Source organism: Callorhinus ursinus, unplaced genomic scaffold, assembly GCF_003265705.2.
Source record: "Callorhinus ursinus isolate GAN/ISIS: 27379988/994484 unplaced genomic scaffold, GSC_fseal_2.0 scaffold15, whole genome shotgun sequence".
In the NCBI taxonomy this organism is placed as follows: Eukaryota; Metazoa; Chordata; class Mammalia; order Carnivora; family Otariidae; genus Callorhinus; species Callorhinus ursinus.
This window is the reverse complement of record NW_027397077.1, coordinates 10,932,550-10,953,413: the sequence shown is the minus strand read 5'-3', so window position 1 is coordinate 10,953,413 and position 20,864 is coordinate 10,932,550. Positions and strand designations below refer to the sequence as shown.

At 43.8% G+C, this 20,864-nt stretch overlaps 1 protein-coding gene across 1 annotated transcript in view; it reads right to left on the bottom strand.

The window, feature by feature from the left end:
* The window catches only part of CACNA2D3 (calcium voltage-gated channel auxiliary subunit alpha2delta 3), an 876,446-nt gene that overhangs the window by 290,997 nt on the left and 564,585 nt on the right, over positions 1-20,864 (bottom strand). Inside the window, exon 13 of the mRNA XM_025885299.2 lies at positions 11,205-11,338. Within this exon, the coding sequence (XP_025741084.1) occupies positions 11,205-11,338 (134 nt within the window). The remainder of the gene's footprint in view (positions 1-11,204; positions 11,339-20,864) is intronic.

Sequence of the window (20,864 nt, the reverse complement as noted above, 5' to 3'; positions counted from 1 at the left end):
GAGGAAACCATGGTCCAAAGAATTAGTATTAGAAGCTAGCTGGGGATGCAATTTATAGAAGCCTTGGATAGAAAGACAGAGGTCTAGAAATGCCACCTCCTCTAGACTCTGGTCATTTCCTCCTGCTCATACATCTTTCTTACAGAATCTGTGATCCACAGCCCTGGCTGATCTATTTCCATCATACAACCCTTTCCCAGCCACAGCTGATTGGCTAAGTGGTATACATCTGACCTCAATGGGACAGTGGGCTAGAGTAAGTTATGTAATTTGCTCAGAACTGAATTCAGATACACAAGACACTGAGTTCATTCATCTCTGTTGGCTTTGAACTGGGACACCATGTTAAGCAGGACTTGGAGGAGACCATGTTTCATGAATGAGGGTTGCCAAGAGAACTGGTCTCCAGAGAATATAAAAAATACAGATATTTGAGGAGAAAAAGCACAGGCAATTTGGTTTTCTAATATAACCATGGGCACAACCTCCCAATCCCCATAACCATCCTTCCTAACTGGACCCAACCCATTACCTTGCTATAAACTTAGGGGCACAGCAGATAATCCACAGCAGAAAATCCCATTTTTCCATTCTCAGAGGTTGACTCACTGATTATTCAGAATATTACCTAGGCTCTGCAATGTCAAGGGGAAGCAAAAAAGTGCTTTGGAGCTTCCCTAGGCATTCAGGAGGTGGCCAAGCAACGGGGGCTCCCTGTCCCCACTCCCCCCATCCACCAGAGTAGCTCTGCTTCTATATGTTTTATACACCAAGTGTCCACGGAAACATTTCACTAGATAAAGAGCTCTATTGCTTAAAGACATGGTACTATAATGAATACCATACTGATGGAATACACAGTCTTGGGCATGGATTAGTTTGGGGTTCTATAAACAAGTTCTATGCAGGACTCTGTTACCTTGCAGCCCTCCCAGTATCAATGACCTTTGGGACTGGTTTCTTCCCCACTCTGTGAGAGTCCAGCCATCAATTAGCTCCACCTCACCTCTCCATATGGGGTTGTGACCCTAACAGGACTATGGTGGATTTGATATAGATGCTGGAAGAGACAGGGAGAAATCAAGGGTATAAAACAATGAAAGCTGGTGGATGGTAGAGGTCATGTTTGCCACCCTATAGAGTGGGAAACTGCCTGCCTGGGAACTAAGCCAAGAAATCAAGGAACTCGTAGGATTAATCGGAAGTTGAAAACATGGGAGTGATTCCTGAAGCTAGTCACGCCTCAAGACAGAACTACATCAATATCTTGGTTCCAAGAGTTCACAAATTCCCTTTTTGACCTTTACTACTTTGACTTGAGTGCTGTCACTTGTAAACAAAAATACTGAATAATCTATTACGCTAAATGATTATTCAGGTTTAATGGTCCTATCCATTTCTATAAGGTCTTATCTATTTCTAGAGGCTTTGTCCTTTCATTAGAGACAGTTACAAATTATTATACCATAATAGCAGTAACAACCATAAATCTAAAAATCAAAAAAAACCCTTGAAATCTATTTTTTTTCATTTTCAGCCCTAAGTTTTCTATTAGTTGACAGTCATCCATAATGTATTAGAATATCTTTCCTGAAGATACTTTTATACTTTCAATTCATAGTTTTACAGCATGAACTCAAAGAAAAAAAAAAGTTGAGCTAAAAAAAGCCCACTATTTAATAGAAAAATCTAGAATCAAATGGAAAAGGAAAATAATCTGGATAAATATAAATGGTCCCAGAAATCAGGAATGCACTCTTTTTAACATCACCATCTCCTGGCAAAAAAAATAATTATAATAGTAATCTGTTTCAATGGAAATAAAGTACTATAATATTTATAGTTGGTGCCAGAGTTATAATGACTGCAGGGGCAGAAGTGAAGTGTCACAGCATGCTCCACATGTTTTTAACACTGTTTCTAAAGGCTCTGGAGGCTATTAAATTTAATGAACCCATCTGCTATGAAATAGAGGTCCCAACATAATCAGTTTCCTCCATGCCATGTAATGCAGATGGCATTCTCTGTTCCACAACCCAGCAGGATGGTTTATGTTTCTCTATACGTGTGTCTTTTTGTTTTGACGATTTGAACTTCTTTGATATGCAGTGGTGTCTTGGGAAAATACTGTAAATTCAGTTTCCAAGCCCCAACAACTTCCTTATGATGGCTTCGACCCCCTGAGTAATTGCTTCTAGGCAGTAAGATGTTGTAGCTTAAAGCAATCATCGAAACGACTCCTAAATGGCCTAGGTACCATTCCTAGATGGAAAACCGAAACAAATGTGCAATTTATCAAATGCAAAGCATTTTCTCCACGTTGGACTTAGTGGGGGGTGAGGAGAAAGGATACACGTCCAATTTGCAAATGCAACTAAAAATTGGTTTGAAAGTTCCTACAAATTGCATTCCGAATTACATTACCAGCAACAGGGAGGGGCAGCTGGGCTTGGTAATGAATTCTCATTATTTTAAATGGTCACATTCCCACTGTTTCTAAAACACTTCTTTGCTTCTCTTCTGTGTGTCACCATGGTCTGTGTAAACTCCCCTGGAGGGGTTGATCAGGGATGCTGATGCTTCCTGGGTTTAATGCAGGTTCTACCCTGCACAGCAAGTTGGGTAGCATTCCCAAGATGATTAAGTCCTAACTGGAAAGCACGAGTCATTTGCTTACAAAATGGAACAAATGCCATTGTTAATGATTTTTTGCTCTGCACCTAAGAGATAATGACTGTGCACAACTTGTATTCAGATAAGAAGCCCATAAATTTCAGAATTCTGGTGTTTGCTGTTTTGTCAATTAATACACAAGATCTTATTAGATTAAACATAATTAACGGTTGTTAACATTAATTCATTTATTTGGGCTTCACCAGGAAAACAAATTGAATAGAACAGCCAGGCAGGAAACAGAATATTTAATCAGACTGGTAGTAACAGGCAGGGAGGATGGGCCCTGAAAGGAAAATTTTGCCAGTCCAAAGTCTAGATCAGGCTTCGTTAAATGCAGTCCTTGACTCACGTACAAGAATCTATATTTGGCCTATACAAACTTTTATCTTGAGCTTATCCAGATCCAGAAACATATGAATCAATATGTAATTAATAAAAAGGGAAAGTACCATACTCACAGGTCATTTTAAGCTGTTCATTTAAGTATTAAATCAATTATATAATTGTATTTGTTGCTGCTGGGTCTTCAGCCATAATGACTGGTGAGTCAAGCAAACAGGAATTCCTTTTGCCTTAACCACCAGATAATTAAAAAGAAAGAAGGCTTTTAAGACCATGTTAAGCAAACTTGTGGAAATTGACGAATACCTACTCCCTTAGTAGTTGGTAGAAATGACATACATCAGCAGGGTCACAAGTCTTCTGATTCTGAGAAACAGATCAAAGCCATTTTCAGACTACAATGTCATAAAGAGAAGCAAGGTCCTAGAGACATCAGCGGTAAGCAGCAGTGTTATGATGAATGGCCATGGCTGCCCTGAGACTTACTCTTAACAGAGAATTTGCAAGGAGCAGGAGGTGGTGGTTGCATTTCCTTCTGGCATTATCTTTCCCTCTCAGACCACAGTGCATGGACAGAAGCTGTTGCAGTAGGCAGGATTCTAAAACGGCTCCCAAGATTTCTGCCTTCGTAGGTACATGACCCTTAAAGTCCCCTCCCCTTGACTATAAGTATGATGGGATATCACTAGCATGATTAGGTTACTATCACTTGACTGAGTTAATTAAAAGACAGATTATCCTGGATGGGCCCAACCTAATCAAAGAAGCTTTTAAAACCAGGCAAATCTTTAGAGGGATGCATTCTTGCTGGTCTGGAAGAAAGCAAACAGCATTGCATGACTGCCTATCATTGGCCATATGACAGGAACTTTCGGTTCTAGGAGCTGAGAGCAATCCCTAGGTGATAATAAGCAAGAAAATGGGGACCTCAGTCCTACAATTGCAAGGGACTGAATTCTGCCAACAATCTGAATGAGCCTGGAAGAGGCCCTTGAGTTGCAGATGAGAACTGCAGTGTGGCCTTGTAAGGCCCTGAGCTGAGGGTCTTGGTGAACCTGTGCCCAGATTCTTGGCCCACAGACCCTGAGATAACATATTTGTGTTGCTTTAAGCTGCTGTGTGTGGTGATGTTGTTACATAGCAATAAAAACTAACACGGGGTCCCAGTGATGCTGACCCCTGTCACAAGAGCGTGTTGGTAGTTCTAGCTGGAAATCAAAACTATGCACACACCAGTTGGTGACCCTCCTCTCTGTGTTTGGTAGGTCACTGTCCACAGAGCTCACAGCTCCCAGACACTACCAAGAGGCAATAACACAAGAAGCAGATACTAACCCAGCCATCAGCCATCAGACCTTCCCATCAACCTAAGATGGAACAAACAAATCAAGGTAAACCACCCTTATCAAAAAAGGAAGGAAGGAAGAAAGGAAGAAAGGAAGAAAGGAAGAAAGGCTGGCTAAGGATCAATTTCCTCTGAATGCATGGAAGGCTGTGCTCCCCAGTATTACAGATGCTTTGCCCATAGTTAACATACTGGTAATTTTTAGCAATTTTCTATAGTCTTTCCAATGCATTCATTTACATATCTATAGAAGTAACAACTTTCTTTTAACACTCATAAGTTACTCGTTTCAATAATATTTAATTAATTTATACAATTATGATAAAATTACAACTGGCATCAAAAGGTTTGGAAAGTCTAAATATGAAGACAATTAACTTCGAGTAAGCTCACAACTCAACTTAGAACAGTCATACATCAACTTCTGGTACCAGCATGACCTTCCAGATCCAACCTCCAGTGTGCTTTGGGCAATTGGCACAAACTGTATCAGGGCAAAGGGAGGGCACCAAGTCCTTAAGTCCTTCACGTGGCAGGTAATTAAGAGGGCTCCTACCATATCTACCTTGCCCTGGACCATCTGTGAGGCTGTGGGGACTCTGCCTGGATGGTGTAGCAGTCCTTGGGGACACTGACCCTAGGCACTAACCCCAGACTTTAGTGCCCCGCCCACAACAGGTAATTACAGCAAAATGAATTCCAAAGGATTACTGTGCATCTCTAGATGAATAGTGCTTCCAAGGTACTCATTATACCTAAGTGCCAAATTCTATTATCAAAATGGTATAAGCCATATTGTAGTTATTATGTGAGACCCAGCCCAAAAAAGGAGATGATTTCCAAAACTTCCCACAGCCGAGGAGAAAACTGATTTCCTGAGGTTGGGGAAGGATGACAGGCATTATTTACTGTGCTCTCACTATGCATAGACATTTAATCTTTAGTGTCTACCCTGGAAGGCAGGTCTTATCTCCATGTTGTAAATGCAGAAAACAGCACTCAAAGAAGCTAAATGACTTGCTTACGGTCACATAGTTAGCATGGAATAGACCTGGAATTCAAACTGAGGCTATTCTAACTCTAAATTCAGTGCTATCAGTTAATAAACTAAGGTAGATTATAAATGCTTCAATAAAAAAAAAAAATCCAAAGCTGCCATCGCTAAACCAGGACATTATGAAAATGAGCTCACTGGTCCCAATGTCAAGTGCTTCTGAATTTGTTCTCTTTCATTATTTCAAGGTGGGACACATTAGGGCAATGCTGGCTTGGGACTGTCCAGAATGTGTCGGGATGGTCATAAACTTGACAATTGCTGATCCCTCCTCCCATTCATCTTGCAGGGTGGTTCCAAAGTTGGTGGGCACCTCTCAGAATTTAGATTCTGCAGATGAGTTCAGTATACAAATCCTATTTTGAGCCCACACAAACAACAGGGGGCTTTTGTCCTTGACCTGGCAGAAACCAGGCCCAGGTAAAGACTTTGAAAAGCCTGTTGCTTCCTGGCCAGAGAAGGATTTGTTGGAGTAGCAGCTGCCTGTCCTCACTGAACAGGCCTAGAAAGAAGGAGGATTGAAACCCCAGTGTCTGCCCCAACCCAGCAGGTTTCTCAGCACCATCAAGATGAGAAGGGACTCTCAGAACATTCTACTAGGGGATTTATTTATCAGGGCTCTTTGCACAGATACAACCGAAGCTGAAAAGGAGGTGCTGAGCTATCATTCATTTCAAGGACAGACATATTCTGGGGGGCTAGTTTTCTGTCAAAGGATTTATATCAAAGGATTCTGGAAGAGGTGGTATAAATGAGCTCTGCTATCTTGGCATACCATTTTACTCAACTATGAGCCACTTAAAGCATTATTTCATTTTAAAGTAAGTAAGGATGATTACGGAACAGAAGGCAAACTTCATAAAGTGTTGAAGATAAAGCACAAGACTGTTCAAAGACATTTCCTCTAAAACTGCATGTCCAGAGCTGCTCCCAGACCTTTACTTTGCCTTTGCTGTTGAGAATTCTTCAGTGGAAAAGCTGGAGTAGCAATGGGTCTCCTTAACTCTTAACTGCCCTTCATATGTAAACATATATATGTACGTATATATGCATGTGTGTGTGTGATTTAGTAAATCTAAAACAATTGATTCAAGTGATTAACATGATCTAAAGCAAGACATCATATTAATACCAAGCTTTATCTTTTTCTATGCCCTTCCTCCCCCATGACCTTTGGGTTCCGTATCCACAGCCAGAATACTCTGTAAGTGGGATGTATCCTTTTGCAAAAGCACACCGTGCCCACTTGTTTCTCATCAGTGACACTAATTTTAATGATCCACTCTAGATTTTGTCTGGATTCTCCCACTGTGTAGATACTACTTTTTCCCCCCAGAACTAGTTGAAGATCTCTGGGGAAGACCTTTGAGACCATGAAAATACCCCGTTCCAAATCTCCCCGTTAGTTTAGCACCCATTGATAACCTTCGCCCTAACCAGTCTTTCCCAAAATGTCTAGAAAGCAGAGATTTTCCATCTCCATGACTCCCTTCACATTTACCAGTCAGCAGCCCACTGTCCACTGCATCCCTGTTCACCCATCTCCTTATCTCTTTGGTTCATCCCTTTGAGATTTGTTGATCTAGTCACTATCGTAAAAACACGTGGATTTCTGTTTTATTCCACAGGTTATAATCAATTACAGTCCCAGAATTGACCAGTGAGGTCCCCTTCATACTGACTCCTGTGTCCTTCTGATATGACCTCCTTGTTTTTTTTAGGAATTTCTTAGTTTCTGGCATTAAATATTCCAGGCTTTTTTGGGAGAGGGGGCACCTTCCCAGCCCAAGTCCTGGAATTAGCAATTTCTCTAAGGAACGCTGGTTTCTGTTAGTGGGGAATGGTTTTTAGAAGCTGGGGTCTGGGTTTTAGACGTGTTCATTGCTACTGGGGTGCCATTGTTTCTAGGCCCTTTCAAAGGACAGAGTTGGGGTTTCATTCTGACACCTCCCATCCAGTCTCATCTCACAGGTGTCTGCCTTGTCTTCCTCATTTACACATTTGCTCAATCTTACCATACTCACAAAATAGATTCAGAATTGCTAGACCCACATTACTCCAAATGACACCAAAAGGAGTTTAAAATTTATTTCCCATTCTCTCTCCAAACTGGACTGAGGATAGTCAAAGAACTATGTTCAAGCTTTAACATTGTGCATAATTACTATGTTCAAAAGTTTACTGCTTTTTCTCCCTTTTTTAAAAGAGATTTTATTTATTTATTTGACAGAGAGAGACACAGCGAGAGAGGGAACACAAGCAGGGGGAGTAGGGGAGGGAGGAGCAGGCTTCCCGCGGAGCAGGGAGCCTGATGTGGGGCTCGATCCCAGGACCCTGGGATCATGACCTGAGCCGAAGGCAGACGCTTAACGACGGAGCCACCCAGGCGCCCCTTTTTCTCCCTTTCTTGATAATTTTTGTAGTTCATTTGAAATGTCGTTGGATTCATTTAGTCTTTCTGCATTCACTGTTAGTTCCCCACCCTCGTTCTTGATTTTAATTTTTGAATGCAGAGAACATCAAGCTGCTTTTAAAAGTCCAAACTGTGCAAAAAGGTGCACCCAGAGGCATCTCACTTCCTTCACTATCTCCTCCTCTGTTCTTCCTCCCACTTCCCATAGGTAACGGGTTCTATGGGATTCCAGTTTATCCTGGCTGTGCTTCTTTTCATAAAAAGAAGCAGGTACATGCATATCTTCTAGTTCCTCTTCTTTCTTATACAAAAGGGGGCACTCTATTTACACTCTTCCATTTTGTTCTTACTTAGCAATATGTCCTGGGAATCATTCTCTATCAACCAATAGAAATAAGTCATCCGCATTCTTGCTTTTACATTAAGATCCATGATATGTGTGTACCAGTATGTGTGTACCATAGTTTTTAAACTTAATTTTATTACGTTATGTTCGTCACCATACATTACATCGTTAGTTTTGGATGTAGTGTTCCATGAGTCATTGTTTGTGCATAACACCCAGTGCTCCATTCAATACGTGCCCTCCGTGCCCTCTTTAATACCCATAGTTTTATCATAATCTATCTGTTACATTTTGTATTTAGGTAACTTTCACTATTTTGAAGTGACATGCATTTCTATAATGAGCAAACCTGTTTTATCAACTTTATTTTCTTACTGTTGGAGGTTCATCTTCAGAGTTCATTCCTAGATGTGGAATTGCTGGGTCAAAGCATACATGCAAATTCGCCTTCATAGAGATTACCCCATTCTGTCTTCCAACACGTGGTCTATGGGTGTTCCTTTCCCACAGCTTTACCAACAGAGTATACAGTTAAGCTTTTAATTTTTATCACTCTGATAGGTGCGAAATCATATTTCACGAAGGTATAATTTTCATTTTTCTTCTCTTTCTACGATTGAAGCTATACATCTTTCATTTGTCGAAAGCCATTTTTATTTTTGTGAATTGTCTGCTCATGTATTTTGCTCGTTTTTTTTTTCTACAGGAATTTTAAGGTTTTGCCCTCAATTTTGACAAGTTCTTTATATATTAGGATTATTAATGATTTCTGTGTGCTCTGCATTGCCAGTACTTTCTCCCACATTACCCTGTGCCTTTGACTTGGCTTATTGTGGTTTTTGACGTAAAAAAGTTGGTTTTCATTTTGTTTTGTCTTTAGGTAGTCAAACTTATTTATTTGTCTCTTCATTGCATCTGGATTTTAGAGTCACTGTTAGAAAGATTTTCTCTGAATCCAGGTCATAGAGGGATTCATCCAGGTTTTGTTCTAGGGCTTGCATGGTTTCATTTTTTACAGTTTTGATTGCTGATCCACTTGGATTTCTTTCTTGGCTATGGCCTGGTGAATATAACTAATTTTATCTATTTTATCTTTTTTTAAATGGCTATCTAGTTTTCTCAAAAGCATCTTTTATGAAGACCATGCTAACCCTTCTGACCTGAGATGCCACCTTTATCTCTACTGAATTTCTATATGCAGTTGGATCCCTTTTCTTGGACAACCTATTCTACTGACCTGTCTCTCCAGGTGTGTTTTAATCATAGAGGCTCTGTTTTATAGGTTGCAAATTGATGAAACAAGTAAAATGCTTGATCCAATGGCCGTTCAGGGTTTGTACACAAAACCACTGATGACGGGCTCACTTCATTCTTGGCTATTCGCACTGCTGCTCTTCACACCTGTTATTCCTGCCTTACTCAGCCATGCCTATGAAGAGGTGAACACATCCATGCTGGTGCCATGGCAATGACTGTTAGCACAGTGCCCACATAAATGGGGCAGCTTAGTTATTTCGTTGCTGTGCTTCTAAACAAACCTGGGGTCAGACTGTGGAAATGATGAGAGCCCCAGGTCTCCCTGGCAACCAGAGAGGCTTTTTCAGCTTAACATCCAACTCTATGCAGGGCGACTGACCACTTCATATTTCCGTGGTCCCACCGTGTCCTTTATTTAGGCCGAGGTGGGGCAGGCTGCCGCGGTGGCCCCCAAGATGGGTTCCCATATGCCGTTCCTGCCCTGCCTTTCCCTGCAGCTGCCAGAAACGCAGCCAGAGTGAGAGAGAGCATGGAGAGAAAAGCCGGCCCACCGCAGCCATTGAGATCACTCCCGAGGACAGCTGTGTCTGGGTTACAGTGATTAATGTGATGTTAATCCCAACACAAATGATGGGAGAGAGGCCCCATGAGAACATTTACAATCAATAAATGAAAAACACCACTCCCATCAGACTCATTATCACTATGAAAAATCACCCTGAAATTACACAAGAAACCCGGCCATGGAGCCAGTGCATGATGATTGGCAAAGCTCCTCCTTTTACGCTAATTCAGCATCAGATTCTTTTGCTTGGAATTCGGCTTTAGAATGAGCCCGTGGCCAGAGTTCCAACAGCAATCCAGGGCTGATATAACTACCACAGAAGCATATTCTCACTTGTCTATGGGAAGAAAATGCAGCCGTGGCCTCTACCGTGGCTCCCACTCACTGTTGGAGCTGAACTTTGGTCACCCTCCGAAGCTGAGCCCCCAAGATTCATCAGCACGACCGGGCCTCTCAGATGGCGAGGATGGAATCTAACATGACCATGATCATGGCTACCGACAGAATTTGTACACATAGAAGGAAAACAAAGTAACTAGAAAAGACACAGCAAAAAGGGACTTTTCTGTGCCGACCGGACTCCTTCCAAAAGTGCCGGCTACATTCTGATGTTATGATTTTTCACCAACTTTGCTTGTCGAGGACCAACACAAATTGCACAACAAAGGAAAACGTCATCGAGCCCCTTCACGGAGGAAGAGTGACAGAACTGCAGTTGTAAAAATCAGTAGAGGAAAATCTCACTAAAGTGGGTGCTAGGAATGCTAGAAGGGAGTCAGGTGGGAAGTACTGTCAAGTACAGACCCAACAAAAGAATCCTCAACAGGAAAGAAGCTTCAGTTACAGGCCCCAACAGGAAAAGATGTACACTGCATCTTCTACAAAAAATCAAACACCTTTGCAACTCAGCTCACGGGAAACCATCATTGTCTTGAACTCTTGAACTCCAGCGGATTTTTGTTCAAAACAACCCCTTCCAACTTCCTCCTTCTCCATAAAATAACATTCCTCTCTTTTGTTTATTGGACTTGCCTATGGTTTTGCTATAGCTTGCTTGCCCTGGATTGCAATTCTCTGCTATTCCTGAATAAACCCATTTTTTGCTAGAAAAATAACTGACAGTTTTATTTTTAAGGTTAACACAGTCTTCTGGAATTAACAGAGGAAAACCCTCAGGCCACCCCCAGGGGCCCCCCTGGGACTCACAGTGCTGTCGATGTAAGCTTCAGTCCATACCACGTCGTGCTCCTGATCAATGACTTTGGGCCGGCTGAGGACATGCAGGTACTCCATGACATTTTCCTGCACATCAGCCAAGGTGGAGATCTGGGTGAAAAATCCTGCCAAGAGAGAACCAAGCTTAGTAACAGGAAGAAGGGCAACCGCAGAGTACATATGCCATGCCTTCTTGGCCTCTGCTTCACTTCTTTTGTTTCTTTCCCTATCCTTTGTAAACACTGTATCTTCTCTCTACCATCACCAACTTCATGAGTAATGTGTTCATGTGATCTTGAAAATATAATCAAGCAAAAGAAATCACAGTAAGTTCAACCATAAAGCCACCTCTCAGAGGAGGCCCCTGCTAACCCTTTAGAGAATGTCCTCCCAGAATTTTTTCAATACATACACATCGACACATACACTTACACATACATCTACACCTTCTCTGGCAGAAAGGGGGGTCCGCTTTACATGTCATTCTGGACTTTTTTTTTTTTTTTTACTTTAGTGCACTTATTTCCAATAGGAAAACTATGAACCACAAAAAGGAAAGGCCATATCTTTTTTTTTTAAATAACTGTAACAATAGCTATGATTAATTTGAAGGCGCATAAAATCTACTGAGCATTTGATAAGCTTTGTCACATTTGTTCTTGAGAACATGATGAAGCAGACACAACTGTGCCCACTTTAAAGGTAAGATACCTGAGGCGGATGGAAGGGATGTGTTTCACCTGTGTTCTTACAGGTATCAGGCAGCAAATACCGAAGGTGCACCCATGCTTAGGCATCTCTTCATCTGCGCCTTTTGCTTCTACAGAATTTTTTGCCCTTTGTGTGTTTGAGGCGGAAACTCCAGCTCACACCCCTCATGTGGTTACCAGACCTGCCTTTTGAATATGCTGGGTTGACATGGTTTCTCAATAACAGAAGAAGTCCTAAACGAGCTATCATCTTGTGGATAGGAATACCGTTTTGGTCTTGAGTTCCTCTTTAGTGTGGGGTCCCGTTGGCTTCACCATGGGTTAGGAGATGTGAGAAGAAAAGGCATGAACTGAGCAAGGTCTGGATCCCTGATCGGGAAGGGGGGCTTTCATTCATATATGGAAGTCTTTCTTGGTGCCTAGCACTGGAGAAGCAGGGATTAACAAGATGAGCAAGACCTCTGCCTCCTGGGGCCTGGCAGGTCTGAGTAAAGAGACAACTGTCAAATAGGACAATGAATATTATGCTGAAAACACAGCAGGGACAGCCTATCAAACCCAGCTACCCTGAGGAAGGGTCAGTGCAGTTGGCTCCTGAAGGATGAGGGCCAGTTAACTAAAGGAACAGTATATCCAGCAAAGTGTGAGTAAAGTGTGATTAAAGGCCCATGGTGAGAGTCAGCCTTCTTCTAGAAGCTGAGAATAGCTCAGAATGGCTGGAGGAAGGAGCTGGGGGAGAGGGGCTGGAAGTCAGATACTATAAATCAGAGATGAGCAGGACAACTGTCACATAGGACCTTGGGAAGGAGTTTAGACGTTATCCCCCCAAGCAGGGAGTCACGGGAGGATTTTAATAAGGGGGACACTGCATGGACAAAATTTAGGTTTCCTCCCCATGCCTTTAAATAAGGACCCTTACAACTAAGCTCATGGCATGTCCCACTTGCCAACAAACCAGAGAAGGGTATGTGTGCCCCTGAAGCCAGATCTGACACAGCACTTGCTACAGTGTTTATGGAACCTCTTGTCTAAAGAGTGCTCTGGGTAAGGAAACGCCAGCCCTTCTGTTGTCCAGAAAAGGGGCAGGACCCTCCCAGGGCATTTCCAAACAAAGGCCAGCTGGTTTGAATTTGCTGTGCCAACCCCAAACCAGGTTGGGACCATGTGGCTTCTGGCTTCCTGATGACAGCTCTGCACAGTGATAATTAACATGCATTGTCACTCATGTCCAGGGCCAGGGCCTCGCCCATCCCAGGGGAAACAGGGCCCCAAAGGAGCTGGCTGTGAGTGCCTGTTCTAGCTTGTCGCCTGGGAGGGGGCCCATGTGCACCTTGGTACTCCCTCTGAGGCCAGGCACTACAGTTAGGGACACCCATCTGGGACAGGGTTCTCCCAAGTCTTCCAGGAGGCCCCTTCTGGGAGGCGAGGTGGGAAGGGCAAGTTGCAAGAGCATGGCTGGGTGAGGGGAGCATTCACAGTTATCATCCTTCCTGCACGGCAGCTGCAATCAGTGTGGAAATCAGCAAGAAAACATTTCATCACTTCTCTAGTAGGCAAATCTCAGGCTCTGAAGGAAAGGTCTTGGAGCCACAGACAAGGCATAGAAGACAAACCAAGATAGGTGTCGCCATGTTGAGAGGAAAAGGAGAGAGCTGAAAGTTCTGGACCATCAGGGTACGTGGGTGAACCATTCACAGTGCAGAGCAATTCCAATTGGGAATCCTGTACCAAATGTGCACTGAAGACAGCATCTCTTAGGAGGGATTTTTCTTGGTGGTCTGCATTTTCATTCTCATGCTCGAAGCCAACAGTAAAAATCCCTGATTTGGGTTTTCCAAAATCGGGCCAAGAGAAGAAAGGGAATGAATGTAAGGAGCAGGATGGGAGAGACAGATCATTACATGGGGGGGAGCAGGAAGGAAACACAATCACACATTTGGAAGGGGATTGAACTGGGACACCATCCTCACTTGGCCTTGCTTATCATACTCAGAGTTCTGAAAAGCTGGCTTCTCCCCAGAGCTACAGAACCATAGCCAACTGTACACCTGACACCTCCATGGGAATGAATAACAGGATTCTCAGACTCAACTTGTCCAAAGCCAACTCCCAATTTCCCCGTCCAAACCCATTCCTTCCCTGGTGGGCCTTCCTCATCTTAGCAAATGGCGCCATTGCCCAATTAGGCCAAAAACGTAAGAATCATCTTTGATAGTCATTTCCTCACCTCACCCCATAGCTAATCCAATGGCATGTTCCTCTGGCCCTACCTCTAAAATATATTGAAAATCCTCTTTCCCATCTCCATTGCTCCCAGCTGACCCCAAGACTCCACTGTCTTTTCCCCAGAGCCTCCATGCACCTCTCCCTCCTCGTTATCTAGGCTCCTCCCGGCAGTCAGAGGGATCATCTGAAAGTATAAAGCAGATCACCATCTCTCTGCTTAAAACCTTAAAACATCTTCTGTTCAGAGTTAGAATAAAATCCAAATTTCTAAGCCTGACCGCCAAGACTCTCCCTCAGCCAGCCCCTCCCCAACTGGGTGACGGAATCCCCTTCTGCACTCCCATGCTTGCTCACTGTTTCAGCTCACTGGCCTTTTGCTTCCTCTCACAGGCCATGCTCATCCCCGCCATCCCCACCCCCAGGCCTTTGCACTTGCTGCACCCTCTGCCCGGCACACCTTCTATCCAGTTTTGCCACGGCTGGCTTCTGCTATCATTCAAGGATTAGCTGTCAGAACTCATTCTTCTCACTGCACCCCACCTTCACTTTCCTTGTCTACTCTGCTCTCTGTCATTGGAGTCTTAGCTCCATGACATGTTACAAAAAGCTTGTGCCCGTCTTGTCCAGAGTGTCATTCCCAGAACCAGGCCCAGGGGTCTGGGGGAGCCAATAGTAATGCAGGGACATTCATGAGGTCTGACTGTGACCTTGCCTCTCTGCACCTGGGCCACTCAAGAGCCCAACTTGTGTGAGGAAACAGAGCTCAGTAATTTGTCCTGGATCAGTTCAAATCTAGGTTCATCAGATTCCAAAGCCTTTGCTCTTAACCACTGAGGACACTGCCTCTTCCTGTATTGGGAAGGGTCAGGCATGGCTGCTCACAGGTCCTGTCCCAGGAGGGTTGCTCCTCATGGGCTGTTCGTATCTGGGTGACTGAGAAGGTTGAGGATGGGGTTGGGAAATGTGTGGTTCTCTGAGATTCCTGGGAAATGCTCAAAAATTAGCGCCAAAGATCTATTGAAAGCCCAGGTCACAGTTCTGACTTATATCTCAATACATAGACCAGGGATGCAGATGTATAAAAGGTAAGAATACTGTACACTGCAAAGCTTAATGCAAATTTATCATGTAGCCCCAATCCATTAAAACTAAAACCTTTCTGAAAGGCTCTTTTTTGTTTTTCAATGTTTTCATATAAGTTTTAGTTAACAAATGTACCTTTTGATGGATAACAGGAAGTCCCTGAAGGCTGGACGCTCTGGCTGTAATTATAGGTGCTTCCCTTGTTTCTCTCTGTATTCTCTGGATTGGCCACCTTCCCTCCTCCCTCCCCTCACTTTTATTTCTTTTAAATTCTAGCCCTCGAATGTTTATTCTCTTCTTTAATGTGCCTTTTTGGACTTCATATATCATGTAAGAAAACAGAATCAGCAATCACTTGGTAATTACCAAGGACTAATTAATGCTGAAATTAGCCATCTATTACAAGTGGTCTGCTCATTTTTCTACCTAACATCAATTTATTTACCTTATTCCCTTGCAGGGCCTTCCGTGAACTCTGGGTTACCACTCTTCAGTGCGATCAACCACATGCAGCCTGGTGCTTTGTGTTTCTGAGATTTTACCACCCTCACTTCGAGATTTCTTAAGGGCCCTTGTCTAAAAGATGCCTCTGCAGGAGATGCCCCCTCAGCATATCATTCGATACTCAGCTGGGCAGTGGTGCCAGAGCTGAGGGCCTCGCGAGGCCATTCCTCCGTGGGAGTCTCTGGCTGGGCAACTCACACACCAGGGTCCTCTTTCCACCTTTGGTGTGATGGAGAAGGAAGTCCTGTTGAGTCTTTTCAAAGGCTTTTGCCCTCTTAAAGAAGACAAGCTGAGAACAAGCAAGCCCATACTCAGACTACAGTCTTGCCAGGGTGATGGGGTGGGCAGTGAGGTGGATTTGCCTTTGCTAAGGGAACCACAGTGTTCTTGGAAGACCCTCACGGTACCCCTCTTCCTCCTCCCTGTCAACGGCACACGCTACTAAAAAAGCACTCATTTCTGTAGAAAAACGTACAACTTACAAACAGCTTTCTGTCTCCACAGTTCCTGGTCCTTTCACAGAGACCAAGGAAGAGGTCTGATAGCCCTGAGAGCTGAGGGGTGGGGATGCCCCCCAAGGACCAGGTGCCCAGCTGCCTCTGCAGGCATCGCTCCCAGGCGTGAAGCTGTCAGAATCAGCTCCATACCTCACATTTAGGAGCAATCCTTTTCCTTTGTGAATAAGATGACACTTTTAATTTCAAATTGCATGTTAGAAAAAATAATTTGAAGGATCACGCGGTAGAGCTAGGAATGCTGGCTTGTCTGCAGCTCTATCACGGAGCCAACTCCCCCTACCTCATCTCTCAGAGCCTGAATGTCCCCATTTGTAAAATGTCGGGAACTGGACCATACGCCTACACAGGCGGGGGCAGGACCACTTCTGGGACACACAGGCTGGGTATAAATCCTTACCCAGCCTTTATTAGCTATGGCATATTAAAATCCCGCCTCAATCTCTAAATTCCATTTTCTAGATTCTCTCATATTATGGGAAGCATGCAAGAGTCTTCCATGAAACCGATCTTTCTTCCCCCCAGAGAGAGGCGACACAGAGACCTCACAGCCTGGTGAAGAGTTAAGCTTGGGCTTCAGATCTGCTGGGCCTGAATCTTGGCTCTGCCACCCAAGGGCTGCTAACCTGGGGCAAGATGCCAATCGCTCTGGGTTTGTTTCCTGCTCACACACCTCCTAAAGCTTTAAGAGGTCAAAAGAGATAATACACAGACGTACTTGGCACTCTACGTGTCACTGAGCACGCTTACCTGTGATTAACAACATAGCCCTGTCTTCAGCTTCATCACCATTATCTTCTCCACTCTAATCCTCATGTTCTATAGAATGTACACCCTGAAATATTATGGAGCCACGAGAAAGAAGGAAATCCTGCCATAGGGACAACATGGATAGACATTGAGGTTACCATGCTAAATGAGGTAAGTCAGACAAAGAAAGACTAATGCTATATGTAATACCACTTATATGTGAAATCTATATGGACTCTAAAAAAGCCAAATGTGGTGTAGAACCAGAGAGTAGAATGGTGGTTACCAGGGGTTGGGGGGTAGGGTGGGTGTGAGGGAATTAGGGAGATATTGGTCAAAAAGGAACAAATTTTTTAAAAAGAATTACACAAATGTATCTGAATGACATTTTTGCCTTCTCCCACCTGTTCCAAAATGGCAAAAAGCTTTAATTTCCACTTTTCCCTCAACCCCACCTACAACCATTCTGGCCTCATAAATTTAGTTAGGGAACAAGACACTTGGAAACGTAGAGCGAAGCTAAGAATTTTTTGATGGAAAAAGACTGTGGGTCTGAACTTCTGAGGAGGGCTCAGGCCACCAGATCTCTTTCAAATGCGGAGAAAATGATCATTAACCCATCAAGAAGGGACAAGCTGAGCAGACAACCAAGAGAGGCTCGTGTGGCGTTTCCATTCGACCTAACGATGACGGATTGGTTGAGAACCCAAACACAGAGGCCCTTCTTTATTTGCACAGCTGGAAAACACTCCCTTCACCGTGATTTTTGAAGGAGAATCAGGCAGTGCTTATTTAAAATCTTGGCACACTGAACATTAGAGAAGGTCATCATGGCTTTATGGAATATCTGGGCTAGTCAGCCCCTCTTTTCTGCTTCCCCAGTTCACTTGCTTATCCAATAGTATGAAAGCAGAGCTTTAAATTCCACAAGCCGTTCTACAGTGGCAATGATTGTTTTAATGTATTTAAAATGGTTTGCTGCTTTGCCTCATTAGGGCTGGCTCCCTCAAGATAGGACCTAGTTATGCATAAAATGAAGCAAACCAATGAGCTCCAGGCCTCTCTGGTTTTTGCTAGGAGATTGGACAAGGCAGAGAACTCCTGCCAGGGGTATGAAAGTCCCCCGGAATCCATTTCTAGGGGACAGTGTCTGAGGTGCACTGGCTGAGAACTGTCTCCATGGCTACCAGACTTCCTAGCAAGAAGATCAGCACCGATAGTGGGTCCTCAGCCACCGACCCGGGGGAAAGGTTGGTGCTGGCCCTACGACTCCTGAGTCACTCTGGCCAGCCAGCCAGCAGGCTTCTCCTTGGGCTCCCTGGGCTCTCCCTGGGTCTGTTTTGGTCCCCAAATGCTAATGCTTCATTTCACTGAAGAACTTGGCTGACTCAGGGAGAAAATATGTAAGGGGGGGCCCCCTCTGGACCTCATGTCACTTGAGATGAAAAATGTTATGCTGCCTCCATACTATAACAATCTGAGACTATAAACAATGATTTAATTAATGACCATAGAAGAATACTTGCTCACCGATGTTACGTGGCCTAAAACCCCATAACTGACGCAACGTGAAGCCAATGTTTATTCGGGCACAGATGACTGGAACCTAACATTTGGATGGCAACTGTTACTTTGAAGAGTGGCAAACAATGACATTTTATTCCCAAGGGCCTTCAGAAAAGAAGCAGAGTAAGGAAGGCAGACCTCTTGAGAGAGACTTGCTTTGGCAGGGAAGGCAATGACCGGATTTGTACAGGGAGAGAAGGAGGATCACTGTGGAATCCAATGGCCTGGCCAGCTAAGCAGCTACTATTACCTCCTTGTTGCTATACTCAGATCTTCTAAATCTAAAGGGCTACATTCTATAGCCAGGCCCTGGAATACTTGGAGTTGACTAAATTGTCTTCAAAAGGATGCTTCAAAGATTCTTATAAACAATGACTAAAACTAAATTATGGTGTAATATTAGTTGATTAAGACAAGACTTCAATTTGAGTAATTTTCATCAGTTGGACACAGACAGTGGTAAAAACAAGAACCCATGACTAAAGGCGTACTAGCTGATGGGAAGGATTGCAATCTGATGTGGCAGGAACAACAGCAACATTTTTAAAAATTTGAAAATGGAAAGGAATTCTTTCTTTTCAAGACCACAAAGTAAAGGAAAAAATGGGGGAAAAGTGCAGCTCGCTCAAGGTTTTAAAATGTCAACAAAGTTCCAAAACTTATTTCAACAATGGCCTCTTCACTCAGAGGAAATCTGGGATCCACACAGCCCCCATATGTTTATGTCTATGTTTCCCCTGTACTTCACCCTGAAGCGTTATTCTGAGACAATGCATTATTCTGAGATGCATTATTCTGAGACAATCCAAATTGCTGATACCTTTTAGTGAGGCAAGCCAGCCAATAAACTAAAATAATTGTAAAATGTGTTATGTTAGCCCTTCAAGGAAATGTTAAAAACTCCCATGCAGTTCTCTACTTTTTAGATGAGGGAATTGACGTTAGCTTAAAAGATGGTTCCAAGTAGAAGCAGATAATTCAAGACAATGTCAAGCAAAGGGAAGGGTGAGCGATGTTCATTTGCTTGGCCGCGTAACTTTTCACTACTCACTCGCCACGCCCACCCAACCACAGTGCTGAGACCCCACCAGAATGCATCTGTTTTTCTCCATGGGTTTACCTCTCTACCCATGCCCAATTCAGCAGCAGGGAGTCGTAGCCCAAGCTGGGGGGTCATAATCTTTTCTGGGGGAAGGAAAGGACTTGAAATCGAATTTAAAGTACTGATCAGTCTCAAGTGGAGAAGACATAAAGTCTTCTTTCTAATATCATGTCTTCCCACAGTGTGTGTGTGGACAGATGAGTATGCATGGCCTGGGTGGTCATTTCTAGATTACACCACTGCAGGGGGGGGGGGTCTGTCTACAGAGAGGAAGAATGCCAACGAGTGTAGGAAAAAACCAAGGAGGAAAAGAACTAAAACTCAGCTCCTGGGTTCCTCATGAGACATGAGTTCCCCTTCCCACTCCGGGCTCTGAATCACCCTTTTCCTCTCCAAAACACTCCTCTTTTTAATTTCAGATAGCAACTTTGCTTGCTTGCAACTAAAATAACTTTTTCTTAAGAGCTGGGATGTGCAAACTCTTCACAGAATCCTCTTTCCTCCACTGAGGCAGAAATGCTGGAACTTTTTAAAATAAAGGATGGCTTGGGGCGCCTGGGTGGCTCAGTCGTTAAGCATCTGCCTTCGGCTCAGGTCATGATCCCAGAGTCCTGGGATCGAGCCCCACATCAGGCTCCCTGCTCAGCGGGAAGCCTGCTTCTCCCTCTCCCTCTCCCACTCCCCCTGCTTGTATTCCCTCCCTCACTGTGTCTCTCTCTCTGTCAAATAAATAAACAAAATCTAGGGCGCCTGAGTGGCTCAGTTGGTTAAGCAGCTGCCTTCGGCTCAGGTCATGATCCCAGAGTAGTGGGATCGAGTCCCATGTCGGCTGCCTTCAGCTCAGGTCGTGATCCGAGGGACCTAGGATCAAGTCCCGTGTCGGGCTCCCTGCTCAGCGGGAAGCCTGCTTCTCCCTCTCCCACTCCCCCTGCTTGTGTTCCCTCTCTCGCTGTGTCTCTCTCTGTCAAATAAATAAAGTCTTTTATAAAAAAATAAAATAAAATAAAAGAGGATGGCTTAGGAGACAATATTAAAAAAAGACCACCTAAATCCATCAAGACCAGTTTACCATGCGATAGGACATGGTCTTCCTTTATAAGTGTTTGTAGCCAATTTACTCATTTTTCAAACATTCTGAGTAAGACAGGAGGCTGGGCTCTTCCTGAGTGCTCATGATGAAATCAGAGTTAAAGGC